The 26,943-nt window shown below is 48.8% G+C and overlaps 1 protein-coding gene across 5 annotated transcripts in view; it reads right to left on the reverse strand.

Annotated features, from left to right (window-relative positions):
* The window catches only part of LOC147623335 (pentatricopeptide repeat-containing protein At1g11290, chloroplastic-like), a 59,419-nt gene that overhangs the window by 15,227 nt on the left and 17,249 nt on the right, over nt 1-26,943 (reverse strand). The window contains exons 2-9 of one of the 5 annotated variants that reach the window (XM_086821476.1): nt 24,916-25,158; nt 24,695-24,768; nt 24,425-24,550; nt 23,943-24,027; nt 23,766-23,849; nt 23,400-23,544; nt 12,679-12,749; nt 12,460-12,561 (exon numbers count right to left, since the gene is read on the reverse strand). In XM_086821476.1, coding sequence (XP_086677602.1) covers nt 12,460-12,561; nt 12,679-12,749; nt 23,400-23,544; nt 23,766-23,849; nt 23,943-24,027; nt 24,425-24,550; nt 24,695-24,768; nt 24,916-25,158 — 930 coding nt within the window. Of the gene's footprint in view, nt 1-12,459; nt 12,562-12,678; nt 12,750-23,399; nt 23,545-23,765; nt 23,850-23,942; nt 24,028-24,424; nt 24,772-24,868; nt 25,159-26,943 lie in introns of all 5 variants that reach the window. The other 4 variants (XM_086821475.1, XM_086821477.1, XM_086821474.1 and 1 more) reach the window with 4 other exon arrangements.

Below are 26,943 nucleotides of genomic sequence, written 5' to 3' on the forward strand. Positions count from 1 at the left end.
TTACAATACGAGAGTGGCACACCAAGGACAATGTGATTTATTTGTTGAGGTCAACCAAATAAGGTTAGACAAACCAAATTCATTAGAGCAATGACACATGGCATAGCCTGTGACATCATTGCTTACATAAGTGAGTGTTCACACACACACATATAAGGGATGTTCACACAAACATAAACAGGGGTACACATTTAGGGTACTATTATGAAGAATAGCCTGCATACTTAAGGTGGGACTCAATGGCACCACACGATGCAAAAGATCACAGTTGCCATACCTGACGTGATACAACAGATCACAATCAAGCCTACAAATGGAGCTTGACCACCCATAAGATTCTTCGGCTTCCATAACTATTCCCCCCCCCCCCCCCCGACTCAAAACACGGATAACATAAGAATGGAGCCTTTTATAAAATAAGGCGTTACACACATACAAGAGATAAAACACACACACAATTTATTTACTTCGGATTTCAGGGGACAGTTGGGCAGAGAACCCTTAACACTTACAAATAATCATGAAAAAATAATTTTTCTCAGGGGCAAAAAATCATCCAGTATGTGGAGCCCGTAGAGGAAGTCAACGTTGCTAGAGCCGCATGCGGGGAAGTACTGGCAAGGCCAGGGTTGCTCTAGTGGAGCTGAGCAGTGGTGATGCCGAATCTCGGTGTTGCCAAGGTGATGCAGGGCGGTTCTGCCGCCACTGGTACCCATGGGGGTCATGATAACTTTGATGCAAGAGGCATCAAATTTGCGAGAAAATGTCGATTTTTTGGAAAGCCCCAAAAACTGAACATTCAAGGCTCTTCAATTTTGCTCAATAATTATGCAGATGGCCAATTTCGGGAAAAGCCCCAGCATGTAAAATGTACAGACCCTTCAATTCTGGTTTAGGAGGCCAATTTGAGAAAAAAGCTTTGACAGGCTTCAATTTCTTATGTAGAGGGCACTTTTTGTAAAAGCCCCAATTTTTCCCTAATGTTGTAGCTTTAATTTGATGCAAAAAAATGGAAAACCCCAAAGTTTTAAGCATCAATTAGGTGATTTTACCATTAAGTTTGAAAAGCCCTTATTTCACACATTTGTTGTTTTTCTCCTACAACAGTACTTCCACATACACACACACCGATGACGAGCACAGAAGAATAGCATCCAGAGAGAGCTCAGACAAGAGTTCACGACGTGCTCAAGTCATGGCTCGAGCTGTCGCTTACTGTTCTTTGAAAGCACAACGGCACTAGGTTCATCAGTGTTCTATGCAGGGTGGCTATGCGCAACACAAGCAGCGGCTCACAGAGGCAGTTGACGACAATCAAATGGACCAGCTGTGACATGAGATGACCTGCTCTGATACCATTTCTAAGGTTTAGGGTTACACAAGCCTAAGCTAAGGAGGATGAAAGATGTCCATGGATGTGGTGTAGATAGAGGGAGGAAGAGAAGAAAGCTCAAGAGAGAGACTGTATTGCACGTACAATGTATGCTTAATTAATATTGTTTAAAACCTTCAGAGTACAATGCTTTTATGACAGCCTTTCCTTTTGGCACACTCAGTCATCAGAGCAATGACACATGGCATAGATTGTGGCATCAATGCTTATCACATTCACACCTAAAATGGCTATGAGGTTGTTCACACACATACTCACTTACTCATAAGTGAAAGTGTTCACACACACATATATGGGACGTTCACACACAGACAAACACAAGTACACGTAAATGATGGATACACACATAGAGACTTCCAAATACCCAACAGGTAATTTTCTGAGATGGTGGAAACACCAAAAGACCATGTTTACCTCTTTGAACCCCATAAGGTGGAAGACGAGGTAAGTGTTGCAAATACGTCTGTAGTAGTAGTTCCAAAGGAGGAATCCATGTCGAGAGGAGTTCCAATTGGTGATAGAGATAGAAAGTTTGGGTTAGAGTCATGATGGAGCAAAAGTGCATCCGCTCTAGCGATCCAACTATTAGTAGAAGGGGATGTCACGTGCATGCCCTAATCGGGTTGCACGTGGCCATGCTTCTCAGTAGCAGCTGCCTAAAGGGCAGATTTATAGGCAAGATTGGAACGTTTTGGGATAGATTTGATATCCCAATAAGCGTCCAAAAGTCCTAGTACATGAACAAATGGGTGAAACATGTATTGGGCATAGTATGAACATGTTTAATGACAGTTCTGAGAATAGTTTTGGGTCTGAAAAGTGTTAGCCAATCAGCATACGGCCAGCATACCGAGATGCCTATTTCTTGGCACATTCAAACATTGAGGTTCATTCATAGATCATCGTGCATATTCAAAGACAGGGTTTGCAACCATGGTTTCCCGGGCAACATACACAACATTTGGAGCAACTTTCAGGATGTCTCCAGTGTTTATCTCATGCATTAGTGGAACATAATAGCACGTCATTTTTGTTCATGTATCGTTAGTTTATGCACAACATTTACAACTTAGATTTGATTTATGATGTGGGTCCATCGTTGTATATATTCTTGTTTTGAGCAATATATAGTAGTTGGGTTAGGGCTTGTCTTCTCTATTGTGTACTTACGAAGCATGTTAGCTGTCATGTGCATGACATATACATGCTAATTCCTGAGCTAATCTCTGAAGGGCAGCGGAAGTTTAGGGCATGAGCTAGGCTCATGAGTGTGCAAGAGAACCCCGGGAAAGACTAGAGGGCTGTCGGCCCATAGCTATTGATGCTGGCCAACACAGATTTGGACAAGAAGTCGGCTGGGTTTATCTGCTGGCCAACAAAAAGTCAGTCAAGTCTCTTGCATGTGTAGAGCCTATAAATAGGCTCAACCAAGGATCATTAGAGGCATTCAATCCTTTAGGGACTGTGTCAGTAGACTAGGACTTTTGATAGGTGTTCCCACCGTTTCAAGGGCAGCCTATGGCTTGCCAAAAATGTTTGCCTTTCTGTACTATATTGAATATCTCAGCTATCTCTCTCTCTCTTCTCTCCATCTTCTGCTTGCTGTTTTTTTCCCGGGGAATTCTACTTGCATTTTTGCATCAGCATGTTCCACGAAAGTGGTTAGGGCTGAAAGAAGACTCCCGGAGCTTTCGCATGTTACATTGGTATTAGAGCATCATGAAACTCAGCTCTCTCTCTCTCTCTTCTCTCCATCTTCTGCTTGCGTTTTTTTTTCCAAGGAATTCTGCTTGCATTTTTGCATCAACATGTTTTAGGAAGGTGTTTAGGGCTGAAAGAAGACTCCCAGAGCTTCCGCATGTTACATTGGTATCAAAGCATCAGGCTCAGCAAGGCTGAACAATAATTCAGTCCCAAATGAAGGTGCACAGTCCAAGGAGAGTGACACAAGACATGGAAGAAGATTGGTTGGTGGTGTTCCACAAGACCCAAGAGGAATGGCAGCCTTGTGAGTCGGATGCCACTTGGCACATACCAAGAAAGGCTTTCAGGAAACGGTTCCAAGGGAGGATGATCCTCCAAGGGGTGGAGTGAGAGTGCCAAACTCAACACTAAGGAAAAGAAGACCAAAGAAAGTGTTCAAGGACAGGGCAAGAAGGCAAGGGGACAAAGTGGAACACATGCACAGATCTTCATCAGATTTGGAGTGGAATTAGAGAACAGGGCAAGGTTTTCAATGAAAAGGTTGACAAGAAGGGAAGGATGACAGGCTTGGAAGTCCATGAGGAGACAATGTGATGATGACAGTCATCCAAGGTCAAAAGTTGGAATCACGTCATCAAGTTTAGCAGGGGGGATGTAACTATTCCCTAATTTCTCGGGATTCATATTGTAAATTCTCTATTATCCATGGACATGGGTGTTGGACACTACATGTAGCCATGGAATGTTTATGGTTAAGCTTCCCATGTATGTGTATGCTAGCTGTATCTACGAGATCCAAGCTGCATAGAAGCATGTTAAGCATTTGATGGATCTTGAAGAACCAAATGCAATACATAATGATATGGATATTTGATGGATCTTGGAGAGCCAAATACCATAGCCCTTGTAAATATCAAGTACGTATAAATAGATCGGGTTTCTTCCAAAATATGTGGTTAAATGCAGACATTTGTGTCCATGGCTTATTTTTATTTACGTGTATTGTTTTGTTTGCGTGAACAATGCTTGTATTTTATTGCATCAGAAGCTCATGGATCTGGGTATGCCTGGATTGCACCATGTGTTGGTATGTTGCATAACCTATCTTCAATTAACTTGTATTGATGGATTTGTCCAGGAATAATTAACTTGTATTGATGGATTTGTACAGGAATAATTGACATTTTGAAGGCAGCCCACTCTTATGCGGGTTTTCTCTCTCTATGCATGCATGCATGACAGTTTAGCTAAGTATTGTTGATAAACTTCTTCTCCATGATGAGAAACCTCCATGCATGCGACGTGCATGGTCAGAAACCCTCATGCATGCGACATGCATAGTTAGAAACCCCCATACATGCGACATGCATGGCCAGAAATTCTCATGCATGCAACATGCATGGCCAAAAACCCCCCATCCTGGCGACATGCAAGCTTTTTCGGCTACATGCATGCATCATGCAATGCTTTATCTTTTCATGCATCTAAAAGTGTGCCATGCAAGCTTACTTTTCTTAAAAGTAAAGCATGCAAGCTCACTTTTCTCCAAAAGAGTCATGCAAGCTAGTTAACTCAAAAGAAAAAGATAAAAAGTAAACTTTTCCTCCTCTTTTAGCTACACGAGTTGCTACTTTGCTAATAGCCATTCTTTGATCCAAAAGTCTTGCACAAACCTCTCCCTACCACATCTTTTCATGAGCAATAACCTCCACTCCTCTTCATTTAGGCGCCTCCTTCTAGGCTAAATAGAACTCTATAAATTCAGATTTCCAGCCTTATTCAAGAGTACTTGGCCTTTGTTTATTGCTCTATCTAATACAATTATTGTAGAGTATTTTTCCAACCATACCATAGTATTTTTACCTCTCCAAAACACTTAGAAGCTGGCTGAATTCTATTTTCAGAATTGAAAGTCTCTATTCAAGTTAGAAGAAGAAAAAGAAGACAAATTCCCAAGATTGAAGCTGTGGAAGAATCATCTTGGATCCGGTTACAAGTTCTATGCGGGAGAACCCTTGGGAAGTGTTGGGCATTCTCCTAAAGCTGATTTTAAGCCATTAGGTAGTTGATTTTATTGAAGTTAAGCTACATTTGAAGAAGTAAGGATTGCTGGGCAATCTTGGTGAAGGGTGCTGGGCACCATATTGCTAACTTGTAGCTCGGCTACTTGTAGGCAAGTATAGTGTTTGTAAGTTATTCAATCATTTTGGAAGAAACGGTGGTGTATGGCTGGGCCAATCCACCCGTTTTATGTACTTGTAAAATTCTTACTCCCTTAAGGCAATACATATCCTTCAAAAGGGGGGGGGGGGACCAGCCCATCTTCTGGTCCTGAGTGCAATATGATTTCTTTTCAGTACTTCCACATTGTAAAATCAATTGTTATAGCTATGTATGTGGGATATGGCAGTGATCAAAGGATGATAAATCTTGTGATTTCAGTATTAAATTCTGTATAACCATGCTCCCATTTGTGACAGGGGATGTCATGTGCACAACATGTACATGCTAATTCCTAAGCTAATCTCTAAAGGGCAACAAAATAAACAAAAGTTAAGGGCATAAGCCAAGCTCAAGAGTGTGCAAGAGAACCCCGGGAAAGACTAGAGGGATGTCGGCCTATAGTTATTGATGCTAACCGACACAAATTTGGACAACAGGTTGGGTGGATTTATCTGTTGGCCGACAGTAGGTCAACCAGGTCTCTTGCATGTGTGGAGCCTATAAATAGGCTTAGTCAAGCATCATTCCAAGAATTCAGTCCTTTAGGGACTGAGTCAATAGACTAGGACTTTTGATAGGTGTTTCCACCTTGCAAGGGAAGCCTATGGCTTACCAAGAATGTACATCTTTTTGTACTATATTGAATATAGTGAAACTCGGCTCTCTCTCTCTCTCTCTCTTCTGCTTGTGTTTTTGCATCAACATGTTCCAAGAAGATGTTTAGGGTTGAAAGAAGACTCCGAGAGCGAAATCTGAGAGAAACTACGGCAAGAGACCCTAAGATTGCCAGTGTCCTGTTGCTCCTGGAGAGCCCTCAACCTCTGGTATTTGGAAGCTACAACCCAACCGTGCGGTGTATGCAAAAAAGGGGGTATCAAGAGTCTCCTCCCTATCATCTAGATCATGCCATGTCCACTCACCTGGGTCCCACTTGGAGGCGCATAAGAGGCCGGCCCTCCCAAATCCACAAACGCCAGAGTCTCTCTCTGGCCATCTTGCCCAGTGGAGGGTTAGTGTGTCACTCATGCACACATGGAAAGCAATCACCCTCACCCTCTACAAGGTGTATCCCTTGAAATCCTCCATGGGGGGGTCTATTGTCTTCAATCTGCCATGAGGTCCAATAGAGAAGGTGAGTAAGGCGGAGCTCTCGTATGCACCATGGACTGCCAAGGGTATATCATGCCTGGTGAACACTCCCAGCCACCACAGCAGAGGAGGGTGGTCCGGGATAGGGCCAGCCACTCTAATGGGATGAAAGAGTCAATGTCAAGGCTGAGCCTGTCCCTACCGCGGATCCCAATGAGGCCCCTCTCCTGGGCCTTTGGAGGCAGCTGTCTCAACGTAAGCCAATCTCCATGTACCCTAACGAGACCATGCTCAAAGCTCCCCACGATACGTATTGGCGAGCCCCCAACATGTAACCACTAGGCAGATGGACCACCGGGTTCCAGATCAGAGGCTTAGGAATGCTCTTTGGAGGCAATAGGACCTGATTACTGAAGGACCGGCCTGAGATGATCCCAAGCACGCAAGAGACTGACTGCAAATCTATCCTCAAATGTAGGGCTAAAGCCATGAGCCTGCATCTCCGGGAAAATATATCTTGTACTCAGGGACCAAGGGCCTCCCAATATCGAGGTGCGGGCAGAGATCCTAACCAGGAGGAAGTCCTTCCAGGGCTCACCGCCCGGAAGGCGACCACGAACAACAACTTGCCCAAAAGGGCATGGCTTTGAATGGAGGGGTCGATGATGCCCGGGCCCCCTCTGCGTCACCATTGAATGATCACTCTCCAGGCCAACTTCACCCAACAAGTTACAGGCCACTCGTCGCGTTGCCAGCCCATAGAAATTTGTGGATTAATTGTTGAACCTGCCCAATGCAAGTCCAAGATTAGGCCAGCAGGAAGGGATGTACCACATGGACCTGGTTCACCACCTTGTCTCAGCCAGCTAAGGAAAGCCTAGCAAAACTCCAGTACACCAGCTTCTTCCAAATGCTCACAGGAAGAGGGGCTAGCTGCTACTCCGGGGAGATATCGCTGCCCACCTGGCATCCAAGATAACGAACTGGAGTGCCCCTCAGGATCCACTGAAAAGTCTCAACTGGACGCCAAGTGAGGGCGGGTGATGAGCCAACCTAAAATCCACAACTTGTGCCATTTGATCGTCTTTAGATGCACGATAGAAGATCTCTATCACCTCGACGGATCTCTGGAGGTTCCCCTCATCTTCGAACAGCATCCTGCTGTGTCATCAACGAACATGAAATCAAGCAACTCCTAAAGCGCGCGGATGGAAAGATGCAGTCCCTAGAGCCATGTCTCCTTAGCGGAGAGAAAACTACTCGTGGCCTCGGCTACAAACAGAAATAGATAAGGTGCTAGTGGACAACCTAGCTGGACCGAGCGAGAAAGTGGAAATCTCTCGCCTCTCACTCCCTGAATGAGAACCTCGCTATGTGAAGTCAAGTAGAGTCCAGAAACACCTCGAACCCACTCCTCCATAAATCCCATCTTGCTGCCGCGGCTTGGCCGAAGCAATCGCCTCCCAAAAAGTGAAGATGTTGTTTAGAATGTTCCGATCCTGAACGAAACACATCTGTGTACCATGGATCAAGTCGGGGGGGGAAGGGTTGAAGTTGTCGCTGATGACCTTGGCCAAAATTTTGTAGGCAATCCCTACGAGGGTGAATGGTGATGGGTCTCCACTGCCGAATCTCCAATCTGTCACCACCCTCCTTGTGTATCGTCAAATGATGGTTGCATACGGATAATCCGGCATCTCCCATGGGGAGAGTAAGGCCCTCAAAGCTCGTACATGATAATATGTATACCTAGATGAATCCAGGAACATGCCCAAATTCACCTTTTAGGAACCTGCATGTTATATACTCATGGTAGTCAACACACAAGACTATATAACTATCAACTCCATTATGCTTAGTATGGACTAGATACTACGACATCCCCACTAACGTCATCAGTGCCCAATAGTGGGTGTAGAACTCTGTATCAAGATATGCTCTCATGCACGCACTCCACACACACACACACACACACACACACACATAAGAGCATATATTCACACACAGCCCTTCGTACTAAGTTTCTTTCAAACCTCCAGAGATGCAGGGCAGACTCAGCCATAATGAAGCCTAGCACTAAGGGAAGTAGCAAATAGAAAGAATTAGTACAGCAAATAAGTAGTTGATAGGGCAAATGCAGCGCTAAAGATAGAAAGAATAAGCACAATATCAGCTAGCCGCAACTCGGATGAAAACTTCACAATGTGAAATCTGCATGTCCGCTAATACGGCTGAATTATATACCTAGATGAATCTGTGAGAATATGCAGCGGAGATGAAGACAAAATCTGAAAACTCAAGAGCAAGTGCACTGCAAAAAAACACAGCAATAGAGAAGGAGAGAGAGAGGCGTGTAACTCTGCTATATACACAAGAAATCCCGAAATGTGGAATACAAACAGTGTGGGGGCTAGGGGCCATTTATATGGCCCGTAAGAGCCAGTCGGCCAGCCCAAAAAAGCAGCCGACAACAACAGCCTGGTGGTACCCGACCTGCTCAATCTCCAGTCGGCCAGCTCTCAGGGTGAGTCGTGGAGAAGCAAGAGCAGTCGGCCATCACAACCGGGCCATCCAAAAGCCACAAGACAGCCTCCCACACTAGAAAAAAATAGGGAAAAATATGGAGAGTGGGGAAAATGAGAAAACACCTAAATCAGGCGGGCACACCCACAAAACAGAGGCCCTGGTGTATATATACAGACAGGAGATGACTGCTAACACCCCCTCTCAGCTCCTGGATGTGAAACCAACCCCAGTGAGCTAGAGTGCCCCCGGAGCAAAGCCTAAGATAGAGACTTCATGAAGAGCTCCACCGCACTGTCCTCCGTCGAACAGAACTCTAGCAAGATGTCATCGGCAACAATCTTTTCACGAACAAAATGCCTCTAGATGACCGTGGGTTCCACCAGTGGAAACCCAATCCTGCCAAGTAACCTCTGCAACCTCACCACCTTGCAAGCAACACCACAAGCAACCCGGTACTCTACCTCTGTCGACGACAAGGCAATAGATGGCTGCCTCTTACTGCTCCATAAAACTGCTCCTGAGCCAAGGGAAAAACTGTAGCCTGATGTCAAGGTCCTGGTATCTGGCTCTCCTCCTCAATCTAAGTCACTCCGACCGTGGAGTCTGACTCCATCCATCAATCCCTCTCCTGTGTAAAAGAGTACAAGATCCTTCGCATGCTGCAGAAACCACAAGATACGCAATCCTGCCTCCCAAAGAGTCCACTGCAAACATGAGCTCAACAGCCTCATCAGGAAGCTCCCGTCCAATCTGGTATGCATCAACCAAATCAATGTACCATTCTGCTTCCAAGTCAAAGAGGCATCATACTGCTCACAAGGATCAACACCTATTATGTTGGGATGCCAAGTCTTGGAAACCTGCTAAAGACCACTCAAGGCCTTCGGAAATCTGTAACCAACCCCCTCTAAATCCGGAACCACAAAGCCTGGAGAATGTGCAACATCCACCTCTACCTGCAAGTAATCAACTGCCACCTGCCTGGCTTTCCAATAGGTCCCCGTGGAAAGAACTTCCTCATCTACAGGAGTTTCTTTGTCCCAAATACTACGAGACATCAGAGCATAGGTTACCTGTAAAGTTTCCTCTGACTGACGTACACAAGAACTATCAACATCAGTACTGGAGAGTTCCTGCCAACTGCTGCCATCATCTCACAAGCTATCCACCATCTGGTCCTGGGAAGCCTGCACCTGCAACGTATCCACACTTAAGTGGCCATTACCAGACTACTACTCATCACAAAACTGAGGACCTGGGAGAGAGAGTGCTGAAAGTTTGTAAACTCCATTCTCCACTCCGCCTTCCCCAAACTACCTGGCCTGTTGCTTTGTCCCAGAGAGCAACAAAATGCTCATCAAACTCCACCCATTTGCCAATCTTGCAAACCTGATGCACTGACAACACATGAAAACCAAGTGATGGGACATACAACACCTCGGAGGAATTCTTCCTCCCTCTGCCATCGGGAACTATCTCCAACCTGCCCTCACTGTGAACTGGGATAGTGGATGTATCCCCAGTAAGAATGTGACCAGAATACTTGCAGAGATCTTGTAAAGCCGAACGGGAAGGAGTCATGTGCCTGGAAGCACCACTGTCTAGAATCCACTCCCGAGTATCCTCCGCGGACAATCCTCCAACCTCCTCCGCGGACAATCCTCCAACCTCCTCCCTGCTCGAAGAAAATAAAACATCGGTGTCCATCACCTCCAGGTGCACAAAAGCTGGAGTCTTCACGGTTGCTGCTGAGGCTTCTGCACCCTTCTCGGTGCTCCGCTTGGGACACTCCCTCCAATAGTGGCCTTTCTCGCCACAATCATTACATGTCCTCTCTGCCTTGAGTTTCTCGCGGTCTGAGTCGGACATCTTCTCAGAAGACTTCTCCAATGAAGCCCTCCCTTTGCCCTTGTTGTTACGGACTTTCGACCGTTGGCCAGTTAAGGCTCCGAACCTCCACCCTGTGGAGGGTTCGTGAATCTTTCCTCCTGGTCCAAGACCATGGGCACAAGCTCCTTCCATGTGGTGGTACTGAGCCTGCCACTGGTAATCAAAGAAGAGTAATATACTAAGTACTAAGAGGGCAAATGCGAGCAACGTGATGGCCATATCCTCCGATGATATCTCTTTCCCAGTCTGAAGAACTTCCTGCTGAAGAGCCTGTAGCTTGTTGATGTGCTCCCGTATCGTCGATGACTTTGCAAGATTCATCACCCGCATCTGTACTTCCAAGGAGATCCTCTTCATGGGTGATACCTTGTTATAGAGAGAAGCCAAATGCTGCCATATACCTCTGGCCAACGTCATATGCTTGATATGATTGATTACCTGCAGTGTGCAATTGAGAAAAATGAAAGAACGGACCCTTGCATTGACACGATCCCACAACTATGCCTGTGCCTCGCGTTCCTTCCGAATCGAGGGTAACTCCCCTTCCTCTAACTCTGGCCGTGGAACCCCAACAACAATGAAATCAACAAGGTGGTAAGACTCCAATACAGATTCCATCATTACCTTCCATATGCCGTAGTTGTTCCCGTCCAACTGACCGTCCCCCACTGGGAACGTGGGGAGTATCGGGATCTTCACATGCTTCTCAGCCATCTCAAGTAAATCTGGCATTGCGGGGGTGTAACTGAAAAGGGTGGGTTGGTGGGAAAAAAGAAGAACTCAAACCTACAAGTGGCTGTCCAGCAAATCAGCCCGCCTTCCTCTTGCTTCCCTTCCCGAACGGTCCAAAACAATCCACCAATCAGCAACAAAACAGCCCCCCTCTTGCTCACACAATTCCCAAGATTTATCAAGAGCCTAGAGCTCTAATACCATGTCAGAATATGCACCAGGCATGAAATTGGATGGTTTTTTTCAAGTATTTTAAGTTGTTATCAAGGAAAATGTATTGATGGTGTATTAATATAATGAATTCCTTTGAAAGGTTCACCTCTAATCTGCATGCATGAGCGAGGGATGATGGCGGGATGATAACGGTTCCCTATAAAATCCTTATGAGGGACTTAATCTAAGAGCAATCCCCGCCATCCAAAATACACCTACATGAGTAAGGGATGGTAACAAGTTAACAACCCTTTGTAGAGTTCTTAAAAAGGGATTTTATTTGGATTAATTGTGTACGTAACTTAAGTTTACCCTAAGATGTAACACTATTAGACAGCATAAACCAGCTAACGATGCCTTGAGCCTTAGATTGAAAATTCCAAAGCATTTATAACCACCAAAACAAGGTTGAGTATAAAACACTAAGTCGAAATATTTATAAGCTCACTATGTATAGTATTGATTGCAAAAAACCACTTTAGAGGTCCAAGTTTTATAAGTTCCCTGATATCCATATCATTTTCTCGGTAAACCTAATCATAGACCGTAACATAATTCAAACAATAAACTGTATTGAGCGACACACGGGCGGTAAACACGTACCCAAATTAAAAAAGGAACGATTTAAAATTTGTGCTATCATGCAAGTATAGCTCGGAAGAAACATGTGAAGATGTAGTAGAGAATACCTCTGTTGTGAAATGTGTGTAAGCCAAGGGCTCCAAATACTCGTTGAAGGTGCTTTTGTAGAAATCGTACTCTTCTTTTCTCACCTCCTTGGGGCTACGCATCTAAATCACACAAACAGCCATCTCCCTCAAAAAAAAAATGTAAAAGATTTTGGTAAAGGCAAAAGAAAAAAGTTCCACATAGATGAAAGCCTTGAAACCAAAAGTCATGTGGCATACCCAGATAGGTTTTGTTTCATTGACCAACTCCCAATCATAACACTTCTCTATCTTTGTCTCCTTCTCTCCTTTTTTTTTTTTTTTTTTTTTTCCGGGAAAAAGATCCTTCTATTAGTTAATGAGAAAACGCCATAAGGCTACAAAGCTCACCTCACAAGGAGGGATAGAACACAGTGAACTCCTGAGCTCCACCCCCGTGGCTGGCCGCTCTCTGGGGGGGGCTACCTAGTAGTACATGTGGGAGGTGAGAAAAGCCAGACTGGAGGCCTGTAGTGCCAAGTGACATCCTCGCCCCTCGCGGTGAGGAAAGGACCAGGGTGCCAAGTGCGGAGGAAAGCCTTGCGGCGCCCTCTCATGCGATCCGAGTCGCCCTGGAGTTTCCCCCAGTGTCCTCTCAAGGTGTGAATGATGTCCACCCAGAGGGCCTGTATGACCTCCGCCGGTGGAGTCGCCTGGCGGTCAATGGCCTCCCTGCATCGGGCTCTCCATATGTGCCAAGCCGTCATGCTGCTGATCATCTCCCATCTGTGCCCGACCCCCTCCTGAGGGGCTGCCGATGAGAAGTCTGGCGTCGGAACCACCGCCATCGCCCTGTCAGAGACCTGGATGGTCGCGCTGCCAGGGACATCCTCATATCCAAGGGCCGGGCCGCTGTCCGTGGCCCAAGCCACCGCACCCCACGTCACCAGCATCTCACCTGGTGAGCCTGCAAAAACCATCCTGAGAGCGCGCTGCCAGACCTGCTGAGCCTGTGGGCAATCCCATAAGCAGTGCCGCTGCGACTCCTGTGCATGGCCGCACCGAGGGCAGGACGCTGGGTGTCTGCCAAAAGCTAGCCATGCCCCCACAGCCAGTCCTCTATGCGCTGTGAGCCAGAGAAAAAGCGTCACCTTCCGGGGCCGGAAGCTGGCCCAAAGGCGCTGCCAGAAGTCCCTAAGAAAGGCAGGGGAGAGCCCCTGTCGCCGCCAATACTCGGCCGCCGCCGGGGTGGTCGCTATCCTGTGCCTCTGAATCCGCCGCCCCAGCCTCGCTGTGTACTGAAAAAAGGGGATGCCTGGGCTGGTAGGGGCCAAGTAGGGATCTCGCCAAAACCACTCACCTGGATCCCACTGAAGGCGAATAAGAGGCCTGCTGTCCCAAGCCCATAATCTCCAAGAACAGTCCTCTCCTATCGAGGCCGGTGAGGGGTCTACATGCCACTGTCTCTGATGAAAGCCGACCACCCTCACCCTCTGAAGAATACAACCCTGGAGTCCATCCAAATCTAGTCGTGTCCTCTGAAGCTGGCCACCCTCTCCCACCTCGAAAGTGAGTGGGGCGACTCTCTCCGCTGTGCCGCAGACCGCTAGAAGGATCTCATGCCGAGTAAAGACACCCATCCACTGTGGAGGTGGAGGGTCCTGTACTGGGGTCCGCCACTCCCGGGGGATGGCCGCCTCAATGTCCTGTCTCATCAACTCTCTGCCCCTCATCCCACTGAGTCTCCTCTCCTGGGTCTCTAGAGGCAGCTGCTGAAAACATATCCAGTCGTCCAGGGACTGGGCTGGGCCGGAGCTCAAAGGGCCCCACGACACGTGAGACCGCGATCCAACCATATGGCCACTGGGAAGTCGAATCAAGGGGTTCCAGATCAATGGCTGCCTCAGGCGCTCCTCATCGGTGCCCGGAGGAGTCTGGAAGAGTGACGGCCTCAGATGCGACCAGGCCCTCAGAAGGCTAGCTGCAAAACGCTCCTCGAAGCCAAGGCCCACTCCTCTGGATCGCTGCTCTGTAAAGATCCACCTAATGCTGGGGGTCCAGGGGCCGCTAAGAGAGGGGGTGCGGCTGAGCATCCTGGAAACAAGAAACTCCTTCCACGGCTCAGCGCCTGGCAGGAGGCCACGAACTACCAACTTGCCAAGCAATGCTCGGCTTTGGCAAATAGGATCAACAATGCCCAGGCCGCCTCTCTCCCTCGGCTGAGTGATCACCGCCCATGCCACCTTGGCCCTGGCGGGCCGCCCGTCGCCACCGGACCAAAGAAAGTTCCTGATGAGCCGCTGCACCTGGCCAATGCATGCCCGAGAGAAGGCCCAGCAGGAAGTGATGTACCACATAGTAGCAAGCAGAACCTGGTTGGCCACAACTACTCGGCCAGCCAGAGATAAACGAGCGGTACTCCAGTACAGAAGCTTCTTCCGAATGCTCAGAAGAAGGGGGGCTATCTGCTGCTCCGGAGATATGTCAATGCCCACATAACATCCCAAATAACGCACTGTAGTACCAGGGGGCAGCCACTGAAAACCGTCAACTGGCCTCCAAGTCGGGGGGGGCATAGAGCTGACCCACAGCCCACACGACTTGTGCCAGTTGATCAAAGCGCCCGAAGCTCTGCAAAACCTGTCCATGGCTAAGGCGAAGCGGCGGAGGTTCTCCTCACCTCCCTGAAGATAGACAGCAGTGTCATCCGCAAACTCCGAGTCTAGGAGCTCCTCCGAGGTACGGATGGGAAGCTGGAGGCCCCGCAAACCTGTATCCTGTGCCGTCAAAAAAGTGCTCATGGCCTCCGCCACAAAAAGAAAAAGAAAGGGCGCTAAGGGGCACCCCTGCCGCACCGAGCGCGAGAGCTGGAACCTCTCTCCGCGCACGCCCTGTATCAGCACCTGGCTATGAGCCGATGAGTAGAGTGCAGAGACCCCACGGATCCACTGAGGGGGGAAGCCCATCCTCTCCATAGTGCCTTCCAAGAAGGCCCAGTCCACCCGATCATATGCCTTCTCGAAGTCGAGAAGGAGCACTGCCAGATCCTCCTGTCGAAATCTAGCCAGAGCCGTAGCCTCCCAGAAGGAGAAAATGTTATCCAGAATGCTCCTATCCTGGATGAAGCCAGTCTGCGTGGAGTGGATGATGTCCGGAAGGTGAGGCTGAAGCCGCCTGCTGATCGCCTTAGCTAGGACCTTGTAGGCCGTGCCTAGCAAGGTGATCGGTCTCCACTGTCTAATCTCCAGTCTGTCTCCTCCCTCTTTGGGGATCAAGTGGATCAAACCCTCAGCCATGCTGTCCGGCATGACTCCTGACTCCATAATCTCCTGGAATGCCAATCTGAAGCCCCTGTGTAAGAGGCCCCAGTACCTCTGGAAGAAAGCCACCGAAAGACCGTCCTCTCCTGGGCATTTGCCCCGAGGTAATGCCTGAAGAGCCTCCTCCAGTTCCGTATCCGAGAAGGGGGAGAGAAGGGAGTGCTGTAAATGGGCCGGCACAACCGGTCTCGTGAAGCTCCAGACTGCCTCCCGAGCCTCTCTCACCCTGTCATCTGCTGGCTCAGCAGAGAGGAGGTCCCTGTAAAAATCTGTGGCTATAGCCCGAACCCTGGGGGGATCCACCACAACCTGGCCATCAGCCTGCCGGAGACGCCTGAGACCCTCTCGTCTGAAGCGAGGCCCTGTCGCCTCAAAGAAATCTCGAGTCACTCTGTCCCCAGCCTGTGTCCAAAAGGAAGCCCGAGCATGGAATCGGAACTCCACCCTCCTCTCCTCGATGGATCTGATCTCCGTGCGAGCTGACTCCATCTGCTCTGAGATCCAAGGGCTCGTAGGATCCCTCTCCTGGAGTCTCTGGAGGGATGCTAGACTCCTCCGTAGGCTCCTCTCCTGCTCTCTGAAAGCCTCCAGCCGGTCCAAGGCAGCCTGTCTGAGCATCTGGCTAACCTCCTGCAAGCCACTGGCAAGATCGCTGGCTGCCGATCCTCTCCTGAACTGCAGCTCCTGCCAGACCTGCTCAACACCGATCGCAATCTCGGGCTCCTCTATGAGACAATCTGGAATCCGGACGCTCTGGCTCTGCTCTCCTCTCGTGGGGTCCTCAATCTGGAGAAGCACTGGATAGTGATCTGAAAACGAGGAGCCTGCAAGTATGCCCACTGTGCCACCTCTATCACAGGCCCACTCATCAATGTAAAATCTGTCGATGCGGGATAGGTTAACCCCTGTGGCCCGTCTATCCGAGCGCGAGAAAGATAGGCTCCCCTGCAACCTGCCAAACTCCGGGAGAGTCCACGGATCCTGGCCTCTCACCTGAAGCACTAGTTCCTCCCAGGCAGCTAGCTCCGGCCCATGAATGGTCTCCTGGCTGCCCCCCATCCTGTCCTCTGCATCCTCCAGCATGTTGCAATCCCCTCCGAGGCACCAGTGGTCTGCCAAGGGGAGGGACTGCCTAATGGTGCTCCAGAACTCGGCTCTCCCGGTCGCCCCATTAGGGGCGTAGAAGTTGAGGAAGCCAATGCGGTCTTCCCCAACCCGAAGGATGATCCACTGCGCACGACCCTGGACCAGAATGCCAGAGTCCACAACTTCAGATAGAAGCTGCTCGCTGACTGAGATGCATACTCCACCCTGGTTCCCCTGGGAGCCATATGCCGGTGACCAAAAAGTGTGACTCCTGCCTGGCAAGATCTTCCCGCAGGTGCGGGTACGCCCAGCAGAAAGGTGGTGCTCCTGGATGAAAAGGATATCGATGGGTCCTCCAACGAGAGCCCTCTGGATCTCCTGGCGAAGTCTGCCCCGGCCAATGTAGCAGCGATGTCCACCGAGACCCTGGATGTTCCATGAGAGGATCCTCATGGATGAGCTATGGCAAGTGAAGCAGCCTCCACTGGCTCACCCCTCTCAGCCGGCCCGGATGATCTGCCCTCCACTCTGTGAGTCTTGGGCGCCGGCTTGGAGGGAGAATAATCACTGTCTGTCCGGGTGCGGAGTCTCTCCAAAAAAAGGGTGACCTGTCTCTGTGTCCAGCCCCACTCCGCCTTCGCCCTGTCCAGGGCATAGGCGTGAGACCAATCCTCTGCATATATGTATCTAAAGGTAGGCTGCACCCTCGGGGCGGCATGGAGGAGAATCAGAAGCACCGCCTCAACTGAGGTGTGGACCGGATCCGCCCGCCAGTCTCCTATACCAAACAAGCTCATGCGGGCTGAGTGTAATCGGGTCTGCAATAGGTCCGTGAGCCCCAAGTCACTGAAGTGATGAGAAAACTCCAGTATCTGATCACGCAAAACTTCCTCTACAGAGTTGCAATCCCATGCTGTGTCTGGGGCAACACTGAGAGGAAAGGAGAAAGCCACCATGCTGCTCACCACAGAGGGAGAACGAGAGGGATGGCACACCACGCAAACTCGCAAGGGCGCGACCAGTGTCTCGAACGGGCCAGCATCCAGCTGGAGGCACCTGAAAAAACCGTAATCCACTGGTAGCCCCATCACTCGCGGGGACCCCCCAGGGGAGGCTGGAGAGAACTCTGTGGCGGGCGAGGCGAGGATCGCCATCTCCACCGGCCCAGAGTGGCGGTGGAACAGCCGCTGGACTGAGCTCTGGCCTACCCAGCTGCGCTGCCCCGGGGCAGTGGGTGGTCTGGCGAAGTATCCTGGAGAGGCCGAGGGAGGGATGGGGGCTCGTGGCGAGGAGGGGGGAGAGCGAGGAGAGGCATCTGCCAGAGGATAGGTGTCAGGGGGGGCCGCCGGGGGAGGCGGGAGAGGGGGGGCTGGGGGGGGAGAAGGAAGGGTGGAAGGAGTGCTCTCCGGGTGAGGGGAAGGGGAGCCGGGGGTCAAAGAGTGCGGCCCAGGATCCTCAGGAATCTGCTCCAAGGAGGGTGGGGGGCCCCCCGCGGGGGGAGGTGGGAGTGGGGTCTCCACGTGGGAGGCTCCACCAGCGGCCTCAACGGGCACTGAGTCTGAATCCTCGTCCATCGGGGTGGGACCTGCTGGCCGCCTATCCCTGACAGGAGCATAAGTGCGGATAGGTGCCTGTACGCCAGCCGGAGTCGCCTGTCCGCCAGCCTGTGCTGCCTGCTGGCGTCTGCGACGACGGTCCCTGCGGGCCGGGCGTTTCCGCCGGCGAACCTCCTGCCATCCGCCAGCCTCCTGGGACTGCGCGGCATCCTCCGTCGGGGCCTGCTCGTCTGATGATGGCGCCTGCTGTGACGAGCCAGGGATGTCCGGTCTCTGAAGTGGATGGCCACCCCTCGGGTCTCCTGCAGGGGGTCCGGAGGCGGCATAACGTGAAGGATGAGCCCCCTTGCGGGGACAGGCGCGTGCGAGATGGCCCATCTCCCGACATATGTAACACTGGCCGGGGAGGCCCGAATACTCCACGCGCTGTATCATATGTCCTCCAGAAAGACACGGGAGAAGGATCGTCTTCGGGAGGGACTCCGGTGACGGAACCACAACCCGAATGGCCGGGAGTCCTGCTGCCCGAGCAATCACTGAAGCCGCTGTCTGAGGCGTCTCCACCACCTGCCCGAACGCCTTGCCAATGGATGACAAGAGGGGCAAGTACTCCCTACGGAGTCCAGGAAAACAGATAGTGACGGGGAAACCTGTCGCGCCTGCTAGCGGGTCAGAAGCGGGGTCGAAACCATGAGTCCATCGCGCCAGGAACGCCCGAGAAGAGCGGAGGGCAATGGGGCTCCGAGCCAGCACCATCTGAGCTGCCTGTGGGGACTCGAAATCCACCTGATAGTAGCCACGTCCCAAAAAATCCACGCTGACGATCTTGGCGGGCACGCCAACAAGGCTGCCTTGCAGAAGGTCGCGAAGCTCTCTCCGCATCGGACGGCTACCCACTATCTTGCAGACCAAGGAGGAGGCCTCAAGAGCGGAAACTGTGGAAACAAACAACTGAAGATCTTCAGCTGTGAACTCCAGACGGAGACCGGAATCGGCAGGGTTAGTCGGAGCGGCTTCCATGGAGTCCTCCAGAGGGAAAAAGCCAGAAACCGGGGTCACCAACGGGAGGGACACAGCCCTGCGAGGAAAAAAGAGAAGCGGCGGGTTACAGGATAGCGGGGGCGGGGCGCGGGGGGGGGGGGGGAGCTGAGGCGGGGAGGAGTTAACGGTGGGCGGAGGGGCGGGACGGAAGGGAGGAGAAAGAGGGCGGAGGGGGGAGAGGTGGCGAGGGAGAGAGGAGAGGGGGAGGCGAAGGATGAAAGAGAGGCGGAGGAAGAAGGAATGGGGAAGGAAGTAAACGGCGGGGGGAGAGGCGGGGAATGCAGCGAGGAGGGAGGCGAAGGAAGAGAAGGCGGGGGGGGAAGAAAGCGAAGAAGAGGAGGGAGGCGGGGGAGTGGAGGCGGGGGGGTGAAGGCGGAACGCGAGGCAGAAAGCGAAGAAGAGGAGGGAGGCGGGGGAGTGGAGGCGGGGGGGTGAAGGCGGAACGCAAGGCAGAAGGCGGAGGGGAGGCGGCGTAGAGGGGTGCGATGAAGAAGGCGGGGGAGAGGGCGGAGGAGACCGCGGAGGGCTGGCGGGGGGGGGGGGGGGAAGGTGAGGCGCGATGGCGAGAAGCAGCGGGGGGGGGGGAGAGCGGAGCTCGCAGGCGACCTTCGGTTACTTCACGTGTTCTCTAATTACAAAATTATTTCTCTGAATTGTCTCCTTCTCTCCTTCCTAACATTGAAATGAAAATGTTAGCTATATCCCATAAATATTATGCAGATACGTTTTGTTTCATTGGCCAACTCCCAATCATAACACTTCTCTATCTTTGTCTCCTTCCTATACATTGAAATGCAAATGTTGGCTATATCCCATAAATAGTATGTAGCCAACTGCATTTGTGCTTGAAGCCACACCCTAGATTCGTCGCTGGTTTCAATAACCCCATCTGTGTTCACAATAGTAGTAGTGTCCTAAAAAATGACAGATATATGTATAACTGAATTTTGCTTATAGGTAAACAAATCAACAATTCTTTTTGAAAATGCACACAAGGAAATAGAACAAAAATAAGAAGATAAAGGCATTTGAAGGCCTCGGAGAGTGATCAAATACACAAAAAGGTATAACAAACTACTACAGCCATTGGGCCTAATTATACATAACTATCATTGTTTCCAAATTAAGAAAAAAGAGAAAGAGTCATCTGTAGCCTCTATGATACAACATGGCATAAACCATAACAATAAATGTTTTAACGCCTTGATGTAGTTTTTTTTTTCGACTGGCCTTAGGCCCAAGATCCTCCCGTAGTTACTGACTTTCCACCGCCCATAGGTGTCCGCCCGTAGGCCCTTAATTATCTACCCATGGGCGACGCCACCGAGGAAGCACCAACTATGTGAAAATGGCATTTTGTCCAACCCTAAAAAGGGGATTATTTTGGATTTTTGAGGTTTTATTCATTCTTTTAGGTCTTGCTGCTGGCCGACTGCCCTTTTGCTAGGCTGACTATCACCAACCTAGACATTTCCCAATATGAAAGGGGTCTAGTGCACTCCAAGACGTCCAAATATTCGGAAAGAACAAGCTTTGGAATGGGAGATTATCCTGGAATACAAGTATCACACTCCTAAAATTTAGGAGAGTTGCTATTTTGGTCCGACTCCGATGGAAATTCTGTTCGCAACATTACGTTTGGAATTGAGCAGATACCAAGAGTTGCCAAAGTACCTATGACAAATGAATGGGCTACCAATTGGGATATTTTTAGAGATAAAGATTATGGGAGAACCCATCTCTTAGATTGGGACATGTGGCAAGAAAGTGGATCAAAGTGAGACAAGTGGCCTCACACTTGTCATTAGCCTTCACTTGCCATTTTAGCTCATGGGAGGCCCAAATCTAAAAATTGGAGCCCTCTCTCTTCATTTGTGAGGCTCTCTTGCTGCACACTAGACTCTACCACCATTATAGGCTGCCCGTGAAGAATACCGGCTGTTAGGGACTGATTTGGAGGCTTCCATCGCAACGAAATATTGAAGGCAAGGGTATTTAATCATTTTATTATGATTTTTAGCCACTATACTTGTTGTACCAGCCCTTGTACTTGTTGTACTTGCTATACCAACCATTGTACCGGCTGTACCAACCATTGTACCGACTGTACCAGCCCTTGTACTTGTACTAGCTACTGTACCTGTTGTACCACTGATGTACCAACCATTGTACTTGTACTAGCTGAATGGAGAGTTGTACTTACTGTACCAGCTCTATTGCATGAAGACCCGTGGTTTTTGGAGAAGAATCAGTACCCACACGGAGGTATATGGTTTATATTGTTGGCTCAGCATTTCTACAGCTATGTGCCGGCTGAATTTTATGGTTGCCTCGTGTTGGGCTGTGTTATGGCATTTGTATATGGATAATCCCGCAAGCATCTCCCGTGGGGAGAGGAACGGCCTCAAAGCTTGTACATGATATTAACTTGGGTACTTAATTACTCCAAGGAGGGGTCGGCCCATTCCGGCCTCTATGCGGTGTCACATGTGCAAGCTCCATTTTCAGCATTTATGGATGTTTTGTCCAGCTTTTATGTTTTAAGCAAAGTGATGATGGATGTGTGTTAAAACTTAATGATGTGTCTGCTTTCAGTGTTTAATTGCATTAATGGTCAAGTGTTTTGTGAACCCCCTCGTGAAACCCCTCGGCACCCCGGAAGTTACACCGACCAGCAGCCCCCCTTACTATATATAGAATAGCTTGACCATTCAGCATTTTGTACCACATCATTGCACACATCCAGTACCACATCATCATCTGCTGCTGTTGTTGCTACTGCCGGCGCCCTACACTACATCTGCTTCATCATCTTCACCTATCAGCTCCAGCACATCAGTGTTTTACATCAGTACATCATTGAGACAGCAGCCATCTCTGCTACATATCATCAGCGTTTACATCAGCATATCATCAGTGTTTTACAACAGCATATCATTCGCGTTTTACCTCAACTTATGGGACAACAGCTCCATGTGCTACATAGAGCACACCAGCGTTTTTGACCTCGGCTCATGGGACAGCAGCCCTCTCTGCTATAGTCCAACACATCAGCATTTTATCTTCAGTTCACACCTTGGGATAGCAGCCCAATCTCTGCAGAAGTACAGCACCTCAGCGTTTTATCATCAGTACATATCTTGGGACAGCAGCCCACTCTCTGCTACAATACATCATCGTTTTTCTTCTACAGTTTACCTTGGGACAGCAGCCCTCTCTGCTCACCATCTCACATCATCGGGATGGCAGCCCTCTCTGCTTATCTTCACCATCGACACCACTCGGGACGGCAGCCCTATCTGCTCCTCTCTCTCACTCAGGTATTGCAGCACCCTTGTCACCAGAGCTTGCACCACTTCCACCATTTGGGACAGCAGCCTTCTCTGCTCCTCGCCACCACTCAGGTATTGCAGCACCCTCGTCACCAGAGCCTGCACCACTTGGGACGGCAGCCCTCTCTGCTCTTCACCACCACTCGGGACGGCAGCCCTCTCTACTCTTCATCACCCCTCAAGTACCACGCAGCACCCTTGTCACCAGAGTCTACATCACTCACTCACCCATTGCATGCTATGTTAGTTTGCTTTGATCTCTCATACATCTGGTCCTTCGTCCTTTTGCACTCACAGTGCACACCAAGGGGGGTTTTGAACCCAAGACCTCTTGGTCCTAGGCAAACACCTTCACCACTTGATCTATCACCTCATTGGCTTGATGTAGTATTTTGTACCTCCACTGTTCGAGATTTTTCAACCCATGGACAGATAGGAAATGAGATGAATCGGGAGTAGTTCTTCACAAGGCCTTGAATGCAAACTGGGCCAAAGTATTCAAAATTTTGATCTGGCTGCATGTGGACTTTAACTTAATAGTTGAATTCCAGAGAGCAAAAAGATCATGCATGCGTGCCTGCATGTGTAAGAAGGGGGGAGGGAGGGAGGGAGGGACCGTGTGTGTACTTAAATGCCACAGATCTTTACCTTTAGATACAAGTTTATGGAAGTGCCCCTTGGCAACAAATTCTCAGGATCTGTCTCCTCTCTAATCACATAGGAACTGCTGCCTGCTTCTCCCTCCCAGTCATACCATCTGTCAGATTTCGGACTCTTAGTTGAAACACCCACCTGCCAGAAACAAGCATCTGTAAGACAACACCATGCAAGAAACAAAAGCCAATAAAGCAAGCCCTTGCCAGTGTAAATGACATGGACGGCAAGCAAGTCATAAAGCAGGCTTAATTACAACTCAGGCTGAAGATTCAGCACTCCATAGAGGTTACATAGATAAGAAGCATTTGTAAAAGCATCTCCAAATAGTGATGATGGACGAGAAAAGAAATGACCACCTTCTCGGAGACCAAAAATGCAGAGTAGAACCTGACCCCAAATCGACCAATCAGATTGTTGTCACTCAAGACCTCTCTATCATCCTGTCAACAAGCACCAGATGTGTAAGCAAGATCCCAGATCACAAGACGTTTTAGAACCAAAACAAGCTGGACAATGAAGCTTAGTTTTAGTGCCTTCACGAACTTGGCAATGCCACTCTGCGCAATGGTCCCCAAACTATCAACTAGTTCCAGCTTAGTCATGCCAACTCCCGTATCCCTAGAACCACATAAGAAAAAATTACAAAACAGGCCCTCCATTTGTTTTTGTAATACATGGTAACATAGCAGTTCATGGTATCAAATGGCACTGGCAATAATGCTGGCATTGTCCATGCGAGCGCTTCATGGGACGTGTGCTCCAATATTTTTGATTTCGATTGTCTGTGTGGAGCCGTTTGTACGGTGTATGGTTGCATGTGTGCCTTCATGAGCGTGCATCAACGTTTTGACTTTTGAGTCTTTAATTGTAAAAATGGGTGTGTGCTATGTATGTTTTTGATACACGACACACAAGCACGCACGCATTTAGCAACAGGCCACAAGGACCACAAATAGTTTATTAAATTTAAAAACAAAAAAGAACAGTCAAACAGTAAACACGTCAACATTCTTACGTTATGGTAATGATCCCGTTATCAGGATCAGGTTTGATTCTTATTTCCAAATCTGGGAAGTCACTCAGTATGCTGTTATCTGTGACACTTAGTAACCTCAACTTGTTGGGTGCATCACTAGCATTACTGCCAAAACAAAACAAAAAAAGTGATTGCAAGTAGCTGCATTGAATGATAAGAAAACTTGTGCAACCTCTTCCACAACAGGTCTTTAAAAAGTTTGGAGCGAACAATGGTAGTATGGTGTAAGGGTACACTAAGCACATATACCTCACAAGTTCACGAAGAAAGACCTCCTTGTGACTGTACAGAGTGTGAACAATCAGGTCTAGTGAGCGACTCACCTGCTGCCAAAAACACAGCAGCAAGCAACTCCCAAAAGTCAATAAAGAGACCAAGGTACATGGCTTAGGCTTCTGTAAAGCACAAACTCATTCTCTTAACTCTGCTTGATACTCAAACTTCTCAGCAGGGACTTCAACCTCCTCTACCTCTGCCACTGTAGCCTCACATCTGAATGGTGTGTAAGCGTAGGCCACTGTAGCCTCACATCTGAATGGTGTGTAAGCGTAGGGCAAAGCCTTTGCTGTGTATCCAGTGCCACAATGCCCAACATGAGGTAAGGACTGTCCTAACATAGAAGCCTTCAAGACAGCTTGACACCGTATCAATGTCCTGCTTGTCTGCAAACCTTGAATTTCTGACTTGTAAACAGAAGCTCCAGCTCCAGAGGCCTGCAAGGATCCAAACAAGGCTAAGAATTGAACTTGGGGCTTCAAATCCATCTCCGTATACACAAGAGGAAATGAAAACCACGTACAGGGCCTAGGGGAAACACTAGCACTACTCAATTAAAATGAAAACCATATAAAATGGCTGAACCAGTCAATCCTCTGTGCTAGGAAGTGCATGTTATCTCCCTATGAAACCCCAGTTTGTCGTCAAGCTCAAAATTTTCCAGTTCTCAAAGAGTTCAATGATTGAGAATTTAAATCGTGGTACTTAGTATACAAAATGAGCATCTCAAACTGACTGGATAAAATAAAGAAAAAGAGATTACTACTTGGCTTTCATATTCTCATTATTAGTGACTCAGATCCCACACTTCAGCATAGTTTTCAGCCAAGTTCTAGAAAGATGTGCACAGGCTTCCTGAGAGCATTTTAGATTAGCTCTCTAAAGCATAACCCTTGTAAAGAGCCTCTCAGTGGTAAGGCAGGGTTTAAATTCTAAAGCACAACTCTTGTAGAGAGCCTCTCAGTGGAAAGGCAGGGATTTAACTCTAAAGAACAACTCTTAAACATATTTTAAGTATGACTACTGCTTTCAAAGAGCTTAGGGTGGGTTTACATGCGTCTGCCACTTGGAGCAGACATGGAACCTAACAGGCAGTTCACAAAGATACACTGTTTTACTTCCACATTTGAGCAAATGTGTGTGAGCCAGCTGGAGAGAAGGAGAAGCTGGCACGAGTTGAGCCCTGCCAAAATCCCTTTTCGTCAAAAGGTCAACTTCGAGGGCAGCAAAAAATTGCTAGAATGCATCACTAAGCTGGGAAAATTGTGTGGCAGCTCACGACCAGCTTGCTTTTGAAAACCCCATCCGGTCCACCGGGAACCACCCAACATGTTCTCAAGTCCACTGGACCCTTCTAAACCATGCCTTACTTGGCCGCTTAGAAACCTCATGGGCTCAAGCCCACTTGGAAAACTAAGACAAGGATAACATTGCATTCTGATCTTGCAAAAAAAAAAAGGTGAAAATGCCACAGATAGTAATTGAAAAGATAGCATAATAACATCATTTATTCACACAAACCCTAACATCAAAGAAAATGAAGGGCTATACAGAGCACAAAAAGAAAAGAAAAAAACCCTAAAAAATTCATGCAGCATAGTGCAAAAGGCAACATAATAACAAAGGCAAAATGCACAACTGAGGCTGCTGAGTTCATGAGAACTTTCGATCGAATCGTGAGAAATATAACCAATATTTCTGCGTTTATGGCGAGCAAACAACAATGGGGTCTGTGTGCCCGTGTGTGAAAATGAAATGAAATGAAATGATATATTAACGTCCTCAAAAGGCCAAAATGACCTATGAGACCAAAAAGGTTACAACAATTGGTGGATCTGATACAATGTCTATGTAAGAAAAGCTAAATCAACTAAACAACTAACTGAAACTGAAACAACAACTATGAGGAAAAGTAAGGTACTAGGAGCTCCTAATGGATAGCATCTGCGAAGGAAAACTCCAGCAACAAAGGTAAGCATCATATACATCACTATCCAAAGATGTCTCTCATCGGTCGATGGCGGATATCCTCAATGTCCTCCATGGTGAGTACTCTGACTGGACGTCTCCCATGCCGTGCTAGTATGGTCCTGATCCTCTGTTGTAGTCTCTGCCGGTGTCGAGATGGGCCTCTCATCTTGGGGCGCCAGGACCGCCCCAGCTCTATAGCCTGATCAATCAATGTACCTCTGGTGTGGCTATACTCTGGGGCTAGCTGCAAT

The sequence above is a fragment of the Cibotium barometz genome, chromosome 27, assembly GCF_041138505.1.
Source record: "Cibotium barometz isolate CiBa-2024 chromosome 27, ASM4113850v1, whole genome shotgun sequence".
Lineage (NCBI taxonomy): Eukaryota > Viridiplantae > Streptophyta > Polypodiopsida > Cyatheales > Cibotiaceae > Cibotium > Cibotium barometz.